At 39.6% G+C, this 19,765-nt stretch overlaps 2 protein-coding genes across 5 annotated transcripts; one reads left to right on the top strand and one right to left on the bottom strand.

The window, feature by feature from the left end:
- Positions 1 to 209: 209 nt before the first annotated feature.
- On the bottom strand, positions 210 to 1,873 carry LOC115627216 (proteasomal ubiquitin receptor ADRM1 homolog). Of its 2 annotated transcripts, XM_030522847.1 has the most exons (4): positions 1,740 to 1,873; positions 1,142 to 1,683; positions 885 to 1,084; positions 210 to 782 (listed from the first exon to the last, which is right to left on the bottom strand). In XM_030522847.1, exons 2-4 carry the CDS (start codon positions 1,660 to 1,662, stop codon positions 325 to 327), a joined length of 1,179 nt encoding a protein of 392 aa, XP_030378707.1. In that variant the 5' UTR covers positions 1,663 to 1,683; positions 1,740 to 1,873; the 3' UTR covers positions 210 to 324. The 2 variants fall into 2 exon arrangements, with proteins under 2 accessions (XP_030378707.1, XP_030378699.1); XM_030522839.1 differs by having other exon boundaries at positions 210 to 1,084.
- A 278-nt stretch (positions 1,874 to 2,151) lies between these two features.
- Positions 2,152 to 10,878, top strand: LOC115628347. Of its 3 annotated transcripts, XM_030524427.1 has the most exons (8): positions 2,152 to 2,344; positions 2,623 to 2,701; positions 3,448 to 3,648; positions 4,780 to 5,199; positions 5,275 to 5,858; positions 8,050 to 9,585; positions 9,644 to 9,756; positions 9,837 to 10,878. In XM_030524427.1, the coding sequence occupies exons 3-8, from the start codon at positions 3,491 to 3,493 to the stop codon at positions 10,047 to 10,049; spliced, it is 3,024 nt and encodes a 1,007-aa protein (XP_030380287.1). In that variant the 5' UTR covers positions 2,152 to 2,344; positions 2,623 to 2,701; positions 3,448 to 3,490; the 3' UTR covers positions 10,050 to 10,878. The 3 variants fall into 3 exon arrangements, with proteins under 3 accessions (XP_030380287.1, XP_030380279.1, XP_030380295.1); XM_030524419.1 differs by lacking the exon at positions 2,623 to 2,701 and having other exon boundaries at positions 2,153 to 2,344; XM_030524435.1 differs by lacking the exons at positions 2,623 to 2,701; positions 8,050 to 9,585; positions 9,644 to 9,756; positions 9,837 to 10,878 and adding an exon at positions 6,495 to 7,564 and having other exon boundaries at positions 2,185 to 2,344.
- Positions 10,879 to 19,765: the final 8,887 nt, after the last annotated feature.

Raw genomic sequence — 19,765 nt, 5'->3', positions numbered from 1 at the left:
ACTCGTATAGAGTGTGTCAAAAAATAAAACAAGATTAAAGATCCATATGTTCATACGGGCGGACAGACTGGGCTGCTGATCAAGAATATATGTACATATATACTTTGTGAAGTCTGCCACGCCTCCTTCCTGTTACATTTTTCACTTCCCGCACACAAGCCTTATATACCCTTCTACATTTCATGTAGAGTATAAAAATGGGGAAAAAATAAATTTGTTAAGCCGATTTATTCAAAACTGAATTATTGTTAAATGTTGTTGTTTTTAAGCGCATTAATTAATATGTTTTATGTGCAATTTAGCATTGCAATTGTTAGCACTTGGTTATTTCTGTTTCTCCTCCGGCTTTTCGGAGGGTTCGATATTTTCCTCCTTAGCTGCTGGTTCAGAATCGGCTTTTTTGTCGGATATCGGTAGCTCCTTGGTGCCAGCCGTGTCAGCGTCCATGGTAGTCCCCTCTGGCAAACTCTTTTGCAGAGCACGCACAAAATCCTCGAGGTTACCAGAGTACGCGGCGGCGACGGCCTCATTGGAGAGCTCGAACTGCTTCACCACCGGTCCCAACTGAGCCGACTGCAACGCATTGGAGAATTGTGCCAGTGCCTGCTGAAATTGTGGTGAATTGATGTGATCCTTGATTTGCTGCTTGCGATCCTCATCGGCATCTTCAGACTCGGGCAAGTGCACAATCAACGTCTTCACGCGCTCCGGATCTGCGATTAGCTGATTGATGGCCTCGGTGCCCGACAGTGCAGTCGATAGGTCGATATTCAGAGAGCGACCTGCGCCATGTTCGGGGGAGAGATTGGATAAGTAGGCTTGGAATGGATTGGCATAGGGTCCAGTTGTTGCTGTTGTAGAAGCTGAAGTGGTCGATTTCTTACCAGCATCGGAGGTCGTAGCGCTGCCTGCTGAGTCACCCTGCGAGTTGTTGCCGCCGATTAGATTGGTACGACTGCTGCCAGACTTGGAAGCCTTGGGTGCTGACGGTGTGCGTGGCACGCTTACATTTTCGGGGGTTTGCAAAGAACTGTTCGATCCACCGCCAGACGACGACGTGTTGCGTGAGGATGGTGTGCGGGGGCTATAAAGAAAGGGGTAAGTTAAAGAGTATCCACAGAGGGCTCTTTCCCACACTCACTTCATTTGTCCAAGCAGCGAGCTTAGCCCGCCCATTTGGCCCACACCCCCAAATAATTGCATTAATTGTTGTTGCGACATGTTGTTCAGCATGTACTGAAGCTCGTTGTTGTCATTACCGCCTCCGCGTTGGTGAGCCGATGGCGGATTGTTTAGCAGCTCATTGATACGACGACAGTGTTCTTCATCCTTGTCCGTCTTTGGTTCCTGCATCCAGAAGAACATGCGACGAGTTGACGATTTAAACTTCAACACATAGACGCGACCAGTCTTGCACTGATCCACGCGCTTGTATTCAAAATCATCGGGGAAGACAATTAAGTCATCCTCTACTTTGCCGGAAGTACGATCCTTCCAGCAAAAGTGCATAAGGCCATCGTCACTCTGCGTCATATAGACAAGGCCTTTGCGTGTGTCTGGATGCACCATCTTGCCGACCATATTCATGCGGCCAGCGCGAAACTCGATTAGGTTGCTGCTGCTGCCACTGGAGCTCCCCAAACCGCTCTGACGACCAAACATAATGCGAGCGCTTCTCGAGAGCTGCAAATTCAGAAAAAATTACAATGACACACATTTGTTATTAATGTTCTACTTACTGGATATATAATGCAATAATTATAAACAAAATGAAACTTTGAAAATCAAGTTTTAAACCGCCTTCGATCTTTTTTTTATATTTGTAAGACTGTTCACTTTTAATCCTGAACGACAATGACATGCAAAACGAAAATGACGGCAGACTTCTTCTTGATGGGAACGATGACAATGGTATCGGATTTCGATGCATGCTTGATGTGTTGGAAAACGGTCAATTAAAATAGACTTGCGACCGTTCTGTTGAGTCATTAGTTTGAAATAGACTTATTTAATAATTTTACCCGTATATAAAATGTACATATCCCAGCTTTGGTGTATATGTTACTTTGTCACACATAGATAGTGTCTTGACCGATAGGTGAATGTTGCTGTATTAGGGAAAAATACCGATATTGTTTGTGGTGGTATCGATACTAAGTTTCGCCGCTCATTAGTGTTTTTTCAGCCGATGAGAGAGGACGTGTTTTTGTGTAACGTGTTGGTAGGCGTAAATCGTAAAGAATCAAAAACTTATAGCCGCGGCGTCGCTGCCAAATCAAAAATTGTGCAAACGCCTATCAAATGAAACTGTAATAACGTGCTAAACAAGTTGAATGTTTGAAAAGTAAGTGGAAAAATAAATAATTTATGAAAGAATATTTAGTTCGAACAAGTTTTTTCTAACTTTCATGTATTTGCGTGTTTGTGAGTGTGTGTATGTGCCGCATTTTTTCCACACGCAGCGCCGCTTATGCTGTTGGAGTGTGAGTGTGCCTGTGTGTGTGTGTGTGTGGGTACGTTTGTCGTTGGCCCACCGAATGACGTAGCTATTGAAAACTTGTTTGTGTTTTCATTTCACACAAAATGTTAATGTTTTTCCTTTTTTGTTTGTTGCCTGTTTAGCGAACATTTTTGCTACAAATGTGAGCAGCGCACATTATTGATTAGCGAAGCGAGACACCCTGCACGTTTGTGCGTATGAGTAAGTGTCTGTGTGTGTGTTTATGCTAGAAGTAGAAGGTCGTACAAAATTCCTATTTGCACCAAATATTTACATGCACAAACTTATGTATATGTATGTATGTACAGCTATAGCTCTGGCTCATGAATTGCGAATGCCCGCGATACAATCCTATTAATAGCGGCGAATATTCCAACATCAGGCGTGCATTCATAGCTAGCTTGGCCAATGCATTCTCATTATTTTTTGCCTGCCTTATTTTTAGTCTTAAGCATCCACACACATACAATCATGGATAGTACATCCACTTATACCCATTACATTCTAATTAAAGTCGAGCAGTGCGCTCATTTCAACACATGTTGCATAATTTTATGCTAATGTTTTCAGTCCACAAGGCAATAGTATTAACCCTCCTCTTTTAAATTAGCGGCTGCTCGAAAACTATTCACGCGTTACAGAAACGCGAAGCTGTTTTTCATTACCATAGGCGTCTTGCCTTGTCCCCCAAAAAGAAAACACATACACACACATGTATGTATTATGTTTGTATGATCGTCTGTATATACGCGTACATACATACATCATACTTCCATACATCCAGCCAATTGTAAACAACCCACGCCCGTTAGCTCGCATACAAATACATACAAAGAGATTTCAGTTTACACATTTAAAAAAATATATGAATCGCTTAAATCTGTTTTAATGTTTATTTATGGTGCAATTTCTTAAAATGTTTGCCATTCTTTTGTTTCCATGCACAGAAATCTCTTCTAGCGCACATTAAACTGAGAAGTCGAAGTAATTATGAGCGATGATACATATCAGATAGAGACGCGTAGGCGATCTCGGTCCAAGACACCATTTCTGCGCTCCGGCCGCGATCATGAGAATTTGGAGCAAGTGAACGAGGACGGTCATGTTCATCAGAAGAAGAAGAAATCATCCGTGGCGCCCAATGTGCAGTAAGTAGCTCAGGCAAATGTATCCATTAGATACATGCCCAACAATACATGCATACTAACTAGCAGTTATTCCAACACACTTGGAATTTAAAGTATCCGCCCGACAGTTAACACTTTACAACATTAAGCAAAACTATGCAATTAATTGAAATTGTTAGTTCCAATCCATGCGGTTGCGAGTAGGTGAATGCTGCTATGAATTTTGAAGCTAGAAGCACGCGACTAGCGCAAGTGTGAGATACATAACAAAAAATACGTTAGTATCGTCATAAATAAAAGGCAAACAAAAACGAAATAACTGAGATGTAGAGATACATATGAAAAGAGTGCATATGTATTGCAGCTGTGGTTATTCACGCGCCCATGACGTCATCTACGTGTTATTCACACTCGCGCGAAATTTCAAACTAAACGGCCGGCCAGCGCCGACGCTTCGTCGGTCGCGCCGAGCAAAGCAACGTTGAAACACACGATAAGCGAATGAGAAGCGCTCACAAACAAAGCCGAATGCCATGCGTTGTGGTTGTTGTTTGTGGTTCTGATTTATACAGGGTGTGCCCTCTGAAGGCTAGACTTTTGGCGGGCTTTTTTATATATCTGTATCAAAAGTTTTTATGTCTCAGCCAGTGTGTTGTTTGAGGTTTTTTTTTGTAATGGCTGCCATATCTTGAGTCTGTCTATTTATATCGTTTTCGTTTGTTGTCAGCGATGACGACACATACACACACTGGCTATTAGCTATAGCTTGTTAAATCCATGTAAAAACAACAGCAACAACAAAATGTCTTGCCTGTATTCCAAAGCATTTAGCTGCTCTTGGCCAATGAAGGTCAGACTGGTACGAGTTTATGAGCACTCGTAGATCGCGCGCACATGTATTTTTGTCTGTTTGTTTTGATTCAATTTATACGCTTACATATACTACATACCTACCTATATATATGCATATGTATGTACGATTAGATATGAGCAATAAAATGTGAGGAATGGAGGGATTTCAAAATGTGCTTTGATAATGCGGAAATTACAAGAATTTTAATTCAACTGTAGATATCGAAATGATAAATTTACAGTTTTTTATCTGCAAACTGAATTAGTTATTAATATATATGTATGTTCATTTATTTTCAGGACTATTATTGAGGAGCACGTGACGAAGACAACAAGCAGCAGCAGCTCCAGTTCAGCGGACAAAATCCGCGGTAAGGTATCTGCAACTGCCAGGCAGCACCTGACCTCGGATTATTCCAGCGATGACACCACGCCGGAGGATAAACGCAGGCAGCAGCAGCAGCAGACAAAAACCACAACGGTCACGAGCATCATTACACAGACTAGTAAGCGTCTGGGAAATGCCTTCGGCAGTTTTAGCTCAGCCAGTACCTCTACACCGCGAAACAATAGTCAAATAGAGACCACACAGAATGTGTTGAATTCGGCTCAAGAGCAGCGCAGCAGCAGCAAACGCATCTCGCGTAGCAATGGCGGCAACGTTGGGAATAGCGAGCTATTGCCCTATCATGAATACAAAGAAGCCGGCGAGTACTGGAAGTGAGTAGCGAATCCTTAAACCCGCGGATGCAACTAACTACAAGCTTTTTATATTACGAATTTTGTTAACTGCAGCAAAACACCCAAAACGGATTATACATACTCAGAGCTGTCTCCTGACCGGCGCCTTCTAGCTCCCGGCATTGTGGCCATGCCGAATATGTCGCGACGTGGTCTAGAAAACCACAATGCTCGCGTCAACTTGATGGTACAACAGAATCCGGCCCAGGAGGAGTTCATAAGACGGCGCTATCAGTCTAAATACACGCAGCGACAGTCTCATTTGAATTACGACTCGGCGGATGAGGTAGACATCACGAATTTTGGAGCAAATCAGCAGAAGCAGAGCTGGTGGTTTTTCCGTCTTATAACCACTGTAGTGACGACTATCACCACTGTCTGGGCGCGCATCGCCAATGTGGGCGGCTCATCGGAGACAGACATTTATCATACCTACTATGGCACAAAGGCGCAGCAAGCTGGCATTCTCGGGAAAATTAGAAGCGGCCTGTTGAGCATATTGCGTTATTTATATCTGTTTATTGCGTCCGTTTTGAGCTTGGATACGTGGTTGCTTAAGAGCTCGAAACCAGAGAACAAGGCAAAGAAACGTTTCCTCCTGTTGTTGCTGATACTTTTGCCTTTGCTGCTGTTAACAGGTGAGTAATTATATTTTTAAACCAATCTGTCGATAGTCCACAAATTAGGCTTAATGGTAATTATAATGGGTATAGTTTGAACGTATGTAACAGGCAGAAAGAGGTGTAGATATATCCATTACCACTATCCGTCCGGTCATCAGATCGTGTGGACAAAAAGAGCTTTTAAACTGTATCGTAACCAAATTCGGTTTATTAACCTTTTGTAATGCCTCAGTACGTTCGTTTTATCGAAATCGGAGCATTATATTTAAAGGGGTAGAGGGGGCACAAAATAGATTTATTAACGATCTGATAGGATTATTATTATACCGTACATGTATGGTATATGTATCTAAAAAGCTGTTAGTATGTTTTCGCCTTGACATTGAGTGTTAGACGCGCTTCGACCTTGGTTTTTTGTGGGAGCTTTAACAACAAGAACAAATACAATATCTTAATGCATATAGTTCACCTCTGTTTTATTTATAAACTATTCAACTGGTCGATGACAGCACTTGACGTCAATAGTTGTCTATTTGTTGTTGTTGTTTTGTGCAAGTGTAATGGAAACACATGTGGACAACCTTAGCCGTAGATATTTATTTTAAAATTTTTATATTTAATGAAATTGTTTTTACATCTTACCACTTGCAGGTTTATTCTATTATCTACATCCCAATGAAAGTTTCCCACCACAATCCTTTTCCGAATACACTTTTACATTACCCGAACTACCCAAGATCAGTTTCAATGTCAATGAATATGTGAATCAGGCTCAATACGAGGCATACAAGGCACAGGCCATCGAGCAGGCAACTCGTGTACGCGACTGGGCCGATGACTATGTGTTGTATTTGAGAACCATTGGTCAGAATGTGGTCGATCGGGGGCGCAGTATATTTCGCGCCAACGATGAGGTCTATTATGAGCGTGTTTAGGCCTTATTTGGAGCATTTCGGCTACCAATTTTGCCTCGAACTCCTGCAGCAGTTGTTCATTTGAGATTGGTCAAGATTCAAGCTTCCCCCATAACTTGTAGTATGTATATCTAGGGCTCTAACAGTCAGCTCTAAAACGTCGCATAAGAAAAAATATTTTTATATATAACCAACACTTGAATATACTATATGTACTTTTTTCTTCTGAATTGATTTACTTCCCATCCTTCAATGGAGTTGACTGTTAGACTGCCCTGATTGATTTGCAAGCTTACAATTGATTTCAAAAATATCTATTTAGAGTACAAATTTATGCATTTGTTTTGTCTTTGATCTGATTGTCTGTCTGTCTGTTGTCTCTCGACTAAGTGTTGTCGTTCCTATCGTACAAACTGATCGCTAACTGACCCACCAAAAGTTCATACACACACACACACACAAACACACACACACACATCACTTGCAACACACACTCACACATACACATACATGCATAGAAACCTCCCTCCTCTACCCTTATTCAAAAGAAACAACACAGACGCAAATCGGAGAAGGATAGAGCGCGCTGCCATTCAATTCAAGAATTTAAAATTAAACAATAATAGTTTTTTGACGAACAAATTTTTCACAACATATTGTTCTTGTTGTTGAACAACATTTTTAAAGATGTTTTAATTTGCAAGTGCAACGGAAAATAAATTTAATCGCAAACTTCATTGTTCATTTTCAACATTGTCAAATTAAAAACAAAAAAGTTGATTTCTTTAAATAAAAAATGCAAACATTCATTTTGTGTTTGACATTTACATGATAAAAGAAAAAATAATTGTGTTTTATTTGCCATTGCATTGAATTTTGCCACGAATGCGACATGAAATGGTAAGTAAAATAAAAAAAATATGAAGTACATCAATTCTATTAAAGATAAACAAATAAACCATTGGTTGGTTGGTAAAAACTCTCTATCCTTCTGCATTTGTGTTGTTATGTAGTTGTTGCCACTACCCGAGACCCGAAACGAAATTCAAATTATTTGGCTTCTCTTGTTATTAGTTCCGCAAAATTATTGATTCCAAACAAATGTAGAAGGATAGCTTCTGAGTTGAAGGCGAATACTTTGTAAGAAATGTCTAAAAAGAACCGCTCGATGGTTGAATATTCTTGCGCGGCATTGCAATTGAAGTATAGTTCTTAGTCTCGTATTTCAGACATGGACAAACAGGCTTCGATTGTGCTAACTAATAATGAATCTTTGTCTTTTGCCGACACAGCCTGGTCGTTGCTACAGGATGAGCAACGTGCGCTCTACGCGCAGCGATTGGAGGCGTGGCTGCCCCTTACTCTATACGCCTCGCTACACAATCGGCTTACCAATGCGGGCGCCTCCTTCAAATCGCTGGTGCAGCTTCCCAGTCTGAATTGGGGCGCCGAGGTGAACGAAGCCGAGGCCCTCAAATTGCAAATGCTAAACATCGAGCAGAACATGCAGAAATCGCTAACGCCCGAGGAGTATGAGAACATACTGAATCATGTGCACAGCTATGTGCAGCAGTTGGTGGAACTAAAGTTGCAACAGCAAGAACAGCGGCAAGGAGAGTTGCGGCAACAGCTATCGCCACAACAGTTGAAAATCATCGTGAATCTTATGCGTGAAAACCTGGCAGAGTTTGCGGTGAAAACAAAAAGTCAACTAAGCGATGCTGATGTAGAGGCTTTGGCGATACGCTTGAAACTGCAGCTGCAGCAATCTGGTGAGTGGCAAGGTAGGCCCGTGTCGCTGACAGCCGCCCAGTTGGATGAGATTAGACAGCTGCTGGTAGTCGAGCTAAAACAGCATGAGCATTACACTTGGCTGGTGGAACGCATCGATTTGGATGCACTACTCGGTCGGATTTTGGCAGCACCGCAAATGGCGGAGTTCGTAGATGCGCGCATTCATTTAGCGCTGGCAAGGCACACATCTGAGCAGCCCACTGCTGGTTCGGGCCACTCGGCGCAGTCAGAGCTTCTAGTTGATGAGCTGAACAAGGAGATCGCGTTCATCAAACTGGCGCTCTCGGACAAGCATGCCGAGAACGCCGATTTGCAGCAGTCGTTAAGTAAGCTAAAGCTGTCGCAGGAGGATCTGCTGGAGCGCATGCAGCGGCATGAGTTGGCGCAGGATAAACGTTTTAGTGGTGTGCTGGCCGAAATCGAAACCAAGTTGGCCGCCTTAAATGACTCACAATTCGCGACGCTTAACAAGCAGATGAAATTGACGCTAGTGGAGATTTTGGGCTTCAAGCAGACGGCGGACAATGGCGGTGAGAAGCTTGATGACATTGATCTACAGAACTGGGTGCGTAGCATGTTTGTGGCTAAGGATTATCTGGAGCAGCAGCTGCTGGAACTTAACAGGCGTACTCACAACAACATACGCGAGGAAATTGAACGTTCGAGCGCTGTGCTGATGAGTGACATAAGCGAGCGCTTGAAGCGTGAGATCCTCTTGGCTGTGGAGGCAAAACACACTGAGAGAAGCACTCAGCTAAAGACTCAGATACGCGAGGAGGAGGTGCACAAAATTGTTAAGGCAGTGCTAGCCATTTACGATGCGGATAAAACGGGTCTGGTGGACTTTGCGCTCGAGTCGGCCGGTGGGCAAATTCTCTCCACACGCTGCACTGAGAGCTATCAGACAAAGTCGGCGCAAATCTCGGTGTTCGGCATCCCACTCTGGTATCCCACGAATACGCCACGCGTGGCCATATCACCGAACGTGCATCCTGGCGAGTGTTGGGCTTTCCAAGGCTTTCCGGGCTTTCTCGGTAAGTTCTTGAACATGCGCCTATAAAGAAGAATAAATTTCTTATATATATCCTACAGTTCTTAAACTCAACTCCATGGTCTACATAACCGGCTTCACGCTCGAACACATCCCCAAAAGTCTATCGCCCACAGGACGCATCGATTCAGCGCCACGCAACTTCACAGTTTGGGTGAGAGGCAATACTATTTTTTATATATTGTTGATATTTATTATTAACGTGACTTTTTGCTGCTTCTCTGTTCTTTTTAGGGCTTGGAGCACGAAAAGGATCAGGAGCCAGTGTTTTTTGGCGCATACGAGTATGTGGACAATGAGGCTTCGTTGCAATACTTTCCCGTGCAGAATCCAGACATTAAACAGCCCTACGAAATTGTGGAACTGCGCATCGAATCGAACCATGGACAACCCACCTATACGTGCCTGTATCGCTTTCGTGTGCATGGCAAACCGCCAGGTGCTTAGATGAGCACAAACTTAAACCTACAAGTTAATTCAGGTGTACATATTGTGCCTTATGAAGAAAACTCAACAATACTGCTACAAAACAACATAGCTTCGAACTATTCTATATATACATAAGTGAAGCCCCTCAATACTGTTATTAAATGTGCGTTCGAAAGTGTTTCTATTAGGGTATCATAGGCTATAAACTATTTGTATATAAATTTTAGACAATTAAGATAAGGTCGTCAGGCACAGAAGCTTAAGAATCGCTTTATGAAAAATATTGAATAAGTCGCGCGGTTACAACGATTATTGTACAGTTTTTTTTAGCATTGTTCCAAAAAACAACATTTCTATTGTCCCATAGAGTCCCACAGTTATGTTTAGAGATAGCCTTAGAATTGTCCAGAAATATTTATTTACTGCAAAGTGCATTCGATTACATACTTGCATGTACAACTTACCCTACAAAATAGGTTATTCATTTATTTTAATTTGTTTTGCCATTTCTGAAAACGTTTTGAGCTTTTATTGTATATAGATTTATGTCTATACCTATTCTACGATTTAATACACACACACATATCGTACATAAGTTGTAAAATATTATAATTTATTGAAGCAGCACATCTGTGCGTCTGCAGAGATGCATAATTGCCATAGGAATATATTTATATTTGAAGATAAAGAATTTCAAATCCAAGTTCACATTTGAAAATTCAAACATAAAACAGACAGGCATTTGAACATTTGGCTAAATGCCTATCTCTCTCTACAGTTTTCTCGTTTTGTTATAAATGAAATGGAATTTACAAACATATCTTAAGCACAAATAGTTGTAAGTTTCTTTCAATGTTGCATTAAGCGGAGTCCAAAAATAGATGATAGTTTTAAATAAATTGTTTGAAGATTACCTTGCAATGTATACATTTGTTGTTACCATAAGTTTCCTTAATTAGCTTGTTCAATCCTATTGTCATACATAATTATAAAACTTTGCCGTTGTTTGCGTTCTGAAATAAATGCGTTGCACAGAGTAATTAGTGCGTTTTTAATGTCAGCTACTACTTGGTGCATGGTACTTGGGCTCCTTTCTGTCGCCTGTCAACTCCATTAACTGCCAACTAATTAGCGCGTCCACGTCGTGGCGAAGTAGAGTTTTAAAGTGGCCGTCCATTCTCTTCCATACACTCCACAATTTGTCAACCGACAGTTAGTCGTTTTTGTATCTGTCGGTTGACTCAAAGTTGGCCTCGGTAATTAAAAAATAAATAACAAAAAACCTGGCCAACAGCCAATGCTGCCCATAAGCCGATAATATAAATTAAATGCAGAATCGCTGCTAACGATGGCTTACTAAAAAGTTAAGAGAATGTCTGAGTCCGAGCACGTTGTAAAAGTTTTAATATTCATAAAAAGTGTAAGTAACTAAACGGGCACTTAATCATATAACTACATCCTTTTAATCATGTGGTAAAGAGCAGCTCACATATTGGAGACCTATTTATACTTTTTATTTGCTGTATTGCAGACAAGCAATTGGCACAGAAAATCTGAAAAAAATTGATTATACTTGTAGTCGAAACAAAAACATGCCAAATCTCTAAGTTAGTTGGGGACTTAAAAATGATTTCTTAAAGTTTAAAAATATTTGTTTTTCTTCTAAACATGATTTGTTAGAAATACCATAATTGTATTTCCTAATTATATGTACATATAAATAATTTTTGAAATACAGTTGAACCTCGATTATCTGGACCTCTATTAACAGGCTATTTATAGCTCTTCAAGTAAGTATTTACTGAGATTTATCTCTACTATTGATCGTTCAAAAACTTGTTAATGCCTATCGTTTAATCCTTTAACATCTAGGATTTTTGATTATCCCGAGATTCACGATTTATCAGAACTTCTAAAGTAACTTAATTCTTATCTGAAATATAAAACTATGATTCTATTATAATGTTTTTTAATGTGCTATTGTTAAATATTTTCATTAGCATTCTGGAAGCTTAATCTTTGTACTGGAAATATAATATTCTGTTAACCGTCTATAGGTTGGTCTTCTATTGGACGAACGGAGCCTTACTTGAAGTGTATACTTTCTTAAAGTAACCACAATCGCAATTTGTAAGCTATTGACAAAAACGACAGTTGAACACAATCGGTTGACAGCCAAAGAAGTTATGAGCATTTTAGTGCCAGTGAACGTACATTATAGTAACAAGAAAGGAATGCTAAAGTCGAGCAGGCTCAACTCTTAAATACCCTGTACCACCCCACAAAAAAGTAATTAAATTAATTAATTAATTTAATTAAATTAATTAACTAAATTAATTTAATTAATTAACTAAATATTAACTAATTAAATATAAAATATTCCATGCATGCATACATACATTTACAATTACATCAGAATCGTGTCTATGCGTGTTTGTGTACTTGTACATATGTATGTATGTGTGCATTGAGCCTGGTTATATGGCTATAACTTTTTTTCCGATCATTCTATCATAATGAGACTTGGTATACGGTTATATAATTACTAACCTAATGTGACAACCAAATTTAAGTTAAAAATTCCAAGAATTACGGGAGTTATAGAAAATCGTTAATAGGGGGGGAGTGGGGGGGTGGATCAAAAAAAATGAACAAACTCGTCCTTTCTCGGTCTCAGGAGAATCTGTTTGGTTATTCTAGCTCTTATACTTTCGGAGATCCTTGCGTTCATACAGACAGACAGACGGACAGACGGACAGACAGACGGACAGACGGACATGGCTATATCGACTCGGCTTGTCATGCTGATCAAGAATATATATACTTTGTGGGGTCTACCAAGCCTCCTTCTGTGTGTTCCATGTGCACTCGCACTAAACTAATATACCCTTGTACCCTTTGGGTACAGGGTATAAAAATGAGCCAAAATGAACTGAATGACTGATATCTCTCAACAGTTTTGAACTTGTGTTTAATGGGATGGTTGGTTCTTAAAATATTTAAAATGTTTTATCATAGTCTAATCTAATCTTCATAATATAAAATAAAATATTTTTATTCACATAACATAATCTAATCAAACATACATTAATGTAATCTTAAATCATCTACTCTCATCTAATCTGGTCGTATCTCATCTAATCTTATATTCTCTAATACATTATCTCAAAGCCCCATCTGTCAAGAATGTGCACCATGGCAATTGTTAGATTTTCGACAACATTATGTTTACTACGATTACTTCCAGACCCATACCAACAAATGGTGGCCAAGTCAAATGAAATAGGCTTACATTCTTGAATGTGCTGTGATTGCCGCAAGATGATACAATTAGTTTTGCCAGCACACGAAAATGTTAACATAGTTCTACAAACACACACAAATATACATACGAGTAGGTATGTATGTATGTACTCATACGAGTATGTATGATAGCGTTCCCCCAATGCAATGCCGGCTCCCCCTCCATGTAATAATTACACAAGAGTCAGTGCACATCACAAATTGTGCTGCGAGTGGCATAAACACATGCGGCAACTAGAGCAAAATGAAGCGCAGCAGGCAGCAGGCAGACAGACAGATGGACAGCTAGACAGATGGAAAGACTTGAAGATGGGCACAGGTGTGCTAGGGCAGGTGTTGGGGAGGAGGGATGGGACTTATATTTGAGCAGAAACGGCATGCATTTAATTAAAAGCAGCCGTGGGCTGTGTAAGTGACTTGAGCATCATGCTACATACTAACTATTCGGGGACTGTGAATTAATTTTGTAATTAAATATACAATAAATAAAGTGAACGTAAATGAAATTGCATGCGCCACAAAGAGGTTGCTGTCGACATGCCCTGCAGATTGCAGATTGCTGGATATGTGTGGGTGTGTGATTGTAAGAGACAACGGGTTGGCTGGCAGGAGGATAGCGAGACAGTTTTGACAAAATCACGTGCCCTTAATGTCAGTGTAAAGGGGCGTGATAATGCGTCTTGCTGCTGGCCCGATGGCCTTTGTGTGTCAACAACAGTGTGCACAAATTAAAGGCATTGCTTACATGTTTATGTATGTGTAATTACTCGCCCATCCCACTCGGCGCTCCTACGACCATCCATCCATCCATCCATTCATCCATCTATCCATCCATCCAGTTCCCCTTCACATACTTTTGCAATGCCTTTTTGGCAGGGTTATGGGCCAGGACGAGTCAGCTCTTTATTTAATATCAGTGCACCGTGTCCTAATTTGATGGACCAAAAGACGAAAATCATTACCTAATTACTATGCTGTATAGTTTGAGAAGTAAACGTAGCTTGAAATAGCATTATTGACTTGTATTCTCATGTAATAAAGACCAAGTGAAATACTCTGTACCTATGTGTAGAATAATTTTATAAATTAAATAAAAAATAAAGAAAAGTGTAATAAAAAATGTTTTCTTGATCGATAATACGACTATATAGTACGTGTATATTTTACCTCCTTTTGGATTTCAACTGATGTAAAGGCAGAGCTAAATCGACTCGTGTTCTTATGCTGATCAAGAAGTCTCCTTCTACATGTTATATTTTTCAGTTTGTACAAACCTAATATCTTGTACCTTTCATATAAATAAATATAATTAATAAAACTCTGATTTGAATACATAATTTCGCTGCTGTTAACCAGTTATGACGTAGCTGCGATAAATAAGTAATATTCAAAATAATAAGTTTATTTGTGGAGCTTATACCTTATATGCATGTACATATATGTTTATTGTTTTCGAACATTCGCCACTTCGTAAACGAAGATTGTTTGCTAAAATGAATCATTAACTTTCGTTATTCGAATTGGCCTGGGGCCAGACAATTAAATTAGTTAAATTAGAAACTCTTTGGAATGTTATTGCTTTTGAATGAAGAAATTACAAAGAAACTTATGAACTACTGTCCGTAGCCATATGTCATGCAAATGTAATTATTGTGTGAATGACTTTTTAGACTTTTCAGTATAAAGTCAGCGCAAGAAAACTTTTCGCCCGATTTGACACTGTGCGGCGTGCGGCCCCATTAAAATATTTGCCCTTTGCCTAGGGCCTGTCACGCGCCACAGATGCCGATGTGCGGTTCCCCAAGCAAAGTTGCATGCCCCAGCTTCTAATTTAAGTTGTTGTTTTGCGTTCCTCTTGTTGCTGTTGTTGTTGTTGTGCTAAAGTAAGGTGCTGTGTGAAATTTATTTTAGTATTATTAGAGCTGGTCGCTTTCATTAAACAAATAAAATTGTGCTTTAGTTGTGCCAGCGGTGCAATGGAAAGTGGAAACTGAGACGAATCAAATTGCGTACACGAAATGAAATTTGTTTGCACAAATCTTGCAGCCTCAGCTGATACGAGTACAGCTGTTTTTAAGTTGAGCGCAAATAACAAATATTCGTAGAGAGGGGCTGGCTTTAAGTTTTTACGATTCTGCTTCAATCTGTTGCTTTCCTCTTTTCTCTGTCGTGTGTGTAACAATTAAACTGCGGCTAAAATAGTAACTAATGAGAAAAGTTTTTGGCAGCGGCCTTTAAAATAAAACTGCCTGTTGGGAGTGCAAAACTTTTTGTATTGTGTTTGTGTTGGAGTGCCGCCATTGAGTCGCAGCAGCTTGGAGCGCATTAAGGAGGCAGGCAGCGGAGAAAAATGCAACACTTCCAACAACTAGCAGCGGCAGCAAAATAAACTTTTCCCTCTATATAAGGTTGCGCATTTCGCCAATTGTTCAATAAGGCAGCACAAAAGAATTAAGTGAGTCTGTGTAAGTGTGTGTGTATCATAATGAGTAATAAAGTTTTGTTTTGTATTTTTTTTTTTAGGCAGCTGTAACTATGGGGTTGGATCAATTCAGCTGCCTGCTGCACTTTCTCTGGTTTTCCGGATAACTTTCGCTTTGATGCAAAGAAGAAGCAAAAGCTTTCACATAACTTCAGCCCGATAAGCATAAAACGAATTATTGGCCAAAGCATTTGCCATAAGCAAAAAAAAAGATTGAAAAAAATCCGAACTTCTCGAGAACTTTTGCTACGGTTTTATGTGAGGCTCGGGAATTGAAAGGAGCTGCCAATAAAGCCGCCAAAGCTTTTGTGTTTATGTTTGAAATTTAATCTTATTTATGCACAAAATACAAGTATAGTGTACACATAAATTGTTGCAGTTTTAATTCTAAAGAAACTAGCAGGCAAAGCAGCAAAGGAAGAGGTGACCCACAAATATAAATGTAATATTTGAAATTCAAATCAATTCTTTTTTTATTCCTTTAAAATGTCTGTAATTGCGATAGCAATTGATTTGCTAAAATGAAATCACATTAAGGAAATTAATAGCACAAGAATTTGTAGTTTAAATTAATAAAAGCAATTACAATTAGCAAAATAAGTAATCAATTGTCAATTCATGACAATTTAATTAATTAAATGAGAGGGCGTGATTATTCAATCAAACATTTGTATTAAAGTCTCTTCACGACCATTAGTATTTAATCGGTTCATTTAAAGCTTGAATAGTCATAGAGGTAACAAGTTACGGCAGTTGTTGAGACTTTTAAATTCTAGCTCAAAATGCAAAATTGTAATAAAAAAGTTTCCGCTAGAATGACTCATACCTACAAATAATAAATTTGTATCTACTTGTATATACAAGGGGAAAGGGTGTACGCAGGGGGGGCAGGGGGGGGGGTTGCCACCCCCTAGAAAAAATTTTTCCATATAAAGTCGACCACACGTTCATTATTATGACGCACTATTTCGCCTTAAGATGGATCTGCGTTGGATTTGTTGAAGTTTTTTCATCGATCATATGCAAAAATTATTTTTTAAATGCATCGGGCATTTTTTAATCCAAATTTTAATTTTTAGAAGTCGCACGGTGGTTATCAGGTGAATACGGCGAGTGGTTAATGGTTAAAATTTGATTTTTGGTCAAATAATTGGTCACAAGCGTCGATCGATGAGAGTAATTTTTGGTTATCTGTCAATTTGTGCGGAGCAAACCGTGCACCTTTCGTAAGCCCAAATGTTCGGTCAAAATGCGATAAATCGATGTTTTGGAGATGTTCAATTCCATTTCCATCAATTTCAATGATGATTTCGGCTGATTTTTGATGAATTCACGCACAGTTTCGATGGAATTTTCGCTGAACACGAATTTTGATTGCCCACACGTTGATCGTTATTTATGTCCTCACGACCACTTTGAAAACGTTGAAACCACTCGTGCACTCTGCTACAGGATAAGCAATCATCGCCATACATTTGTTCCATCAATTGAAACGTTTCGGTAAAAGTTTTACCTATTTTAAAACAAAATTTAATGTTGGCTCTTTGTTCGAAGCTCATTTTCGCACCGATACCACAAACATACTGACACTTAAAACGCAATAACTTCACTTCCAATCGATGAAATGTCATGAAATTCTCACTGGACAATCGATAAAGATACCAGATTCGAACGCACCAGTCGACATATAGATAGTGCCTCCAGGGGGCGCTAGATTCAAAAAGTCCTGTTTACTTTGGAAAGCACCTTGTATATAGCTGTTGGCTCAATTTTTTTTATATCAATAAAAAAACAAGATAGAACGCTACAGTCGAGCAAGCCCGACAGTAAAATAGCCTGTACTCTCCACAAAAAAGAAAAATTAAAAAAAAAAAAATGAAAAAAAAAAATTTTAAAAAAAAATTTAAAAAAAAATGTATTTTTTAAAAAAAATGAATGAATGAATTAATTAATTTAATTAAATGAGAATACATGTTTATGTTCAGTTTTAACAGCATACATTTACATCACGTACCTATGCGTGTTTATATGCGTGTATGTATGCAGCACAAAGTTGAACCAAAGCAGCAACAACAACAACAGCTGCGGGCAGCGCTGCCGACAGAGGCAGCGCATGAGCAGCAATTTTACTTATGGCTATAACTTTCTTCAGAATTGACCTATCATGATGAAATTTGGCATACGGACACATTAGTACTAACTGGATGTACCTACCAAAATTTATTTCAAAATTCCGAGAATTACGGAAGTTATAAGAAAAAACACGAATTGCGGGGGAGTGGGGGGGTGCATCGAAAAAAAACTCAAACTCGTACTTTCTCGGCCTTAGGAGAATATGGAAACCAAGTTTGGTTATTCTAGCTCTTATACTTTCTGAGATCCTTGCGTTCATACGGACAGACAGACGGACAGACGGACGGACGGACAAGGCTATATCGACTCGGCTTCTCATCCTGATCAATAATATATATACTTTGTGGGGTCTGCCACGCCTCCTTCTGTGTGTTACATACATGCGCACAAAACTAGTATAGCCTTTCACCCTTTGGGTACAGGCTATAATAACAACTTAAAATCCTTCCTGGTACCTATATGTGATGGTGCCTGAGTTGCCTGTATTTGAATCAAGCGCCTTAAGAGCCGCTTGTCGGTCCAAGTATGTGTATAACGGGCTAGGATTTCTCTGGTTGTGATACATTTACACATTTATTTAACGCATTTGTGCAAAATCAACAATCACTCAAAATAGTTGAGCAAAGACCAAAAAGCACACACACAATATGGTTGACAAGGCGTTAACTGTTTATCCGTATGCGTCTGTTTACTGCAGGCATTTTGGGCACTCAGCATGAAATTCATTTTAACATGTCAATGCTTTGTTTTCATAATGAAATAAACTTGTCACACGCTCGCACAAAAGGCTGTTTGCTATCTTGCCGCTTCCTTGCACGTTGCCCATCGGCATGCACAAGAGCAGAACTATGCAGAACTGTGTTAAAATAGCACAGTAGGCGAATGGACTGGATAGACGTTTAAATTTAAGTGCTGTAGTCGAATGCAATACTAGTAAATGATGCCACAGCAGGATATTTTCATTTGAAATTAATTACGCATAAAACTTGTTTACAAATCCAAAGTTAATCCTTGCTGCCTGTGTACACATTAAGCTTAATTAAGTGACAAACAACAGTGGTTGTTATTATTGTAGTAGTGTTGTTGCTGTTGTTGTTGTTGTTGTCAGTGTCTGCTTCAGTTTCCGTCGAATCTTCAGTTCAATTCTCCTACAATGGCGAAGTCAACGATGCTGCCGCCTTGGGCTCTCTTCATTTACAGGCAATTGAATTTAAATAGAATTTAGTCTTGCAAAAATTCCGGCCTTGCTCATGCTCTGTCGATTGTCGAGGGTCCATTTGCATATTTGTTGTGCTGTCCTGCTACCCTGCAGTCCTGGTATCCTGCTGCCTCAACTGGGGCAATTTGCTAAAAACCTTGGCAGCTGTGCAACTCTTGCCCTCGGCTTTTATTTTGTAATTTAATTTATTGTGAATAGCAAATAGTTGCAGTTGTCTGAAATTCTCTCAAATCTTAAGTGAAACAAAAGCGGTTGTTTGCAATGTGGCCAAACAAACATTAAAGTATCTTGCGGTTGCAACAACCACAACAGGCTTAGGACCAGTTGTTGCCTTCACTCTGTGTGTATTAACGCATCATTTAAGCCGACAGGCGCTGCTGTTGGGTCGAAAGCTTGGTGCTGTGTTTAATTAAAGATTAAATGTGCTAAATGGTGCGACCTCTTGCCTGAAAATGACTGAAATTTTAGCTTCAGCTCCGGCAGAGTTGTACATCAATCAATCAGTCAATCAATTAACTTGGCAATGGTAAAAAGTTTACTTTGCTCTAGGCAGAATTACTCGTATTTGGTTGTACTCTATAGCACATATTTATGCCA

Source organism: Scaptodrosophila lebanonensis, unplaced genomic scaffold (assembly GCF_003285725.1).
Source record: "Scaptodrosophila lebanonensis strain 11010-0011.00,11010-0021.00 unplaced genomic scaffold, SlebRS2 tig00000001-arrow-pilon, whole genome shotgun sequence".
Taxonomy (NCBI): Eukaryota; Metazoa; Arthropoda; class Insecta; order Diptera; family Drosophilidae; genus Scaptodrosophila; species Scaptodrosophila lebanonensis.
Note: the sequence above shows the minus strand (reverse complement) of the source record. Positions and strands in the feature narration are given on the sequence as shown.

Bases quoted from the DNA above. Each gene is read 5' to 3' on its own strand.
- LOC115627216 (XM_030522839.1), bottom strand. From the start codon at position 1,662: ATGTTTGGTCGTCAGAGCGGTTTGGGGAGCTCCAGTGGCAGCAGCAGC. The intron at 1,085-1,141 runs GTGAGTGTGGGA...CTTTCTTTATAG, and splicing joins TCGCTGCTTGGACAAATGAA to CCCCCGCACACCATCCTCAC.
- LOC115628347 (XM_030524427.1), top strand. From the start codon at position 3,491: ATGAGCGATGATACATATCAGATAGAGACGCGTAGGCGATCTCGGTCC. The intron at 9,586-9,643 runs GTAAGTTCTTGA...TATATCCTACAG, and splicing joins AGGCTTTCCGGGCTTTCTCG to TTCTTAAACTCAACTCCATG. The intron at 9,757-9,836 runs GTGAGAGGCAAT...TGTTCTTTTTAG, and splicing joins CACGCAACTTCACAGTTTGG to GGCTTGGAGCACGAAAAGGA.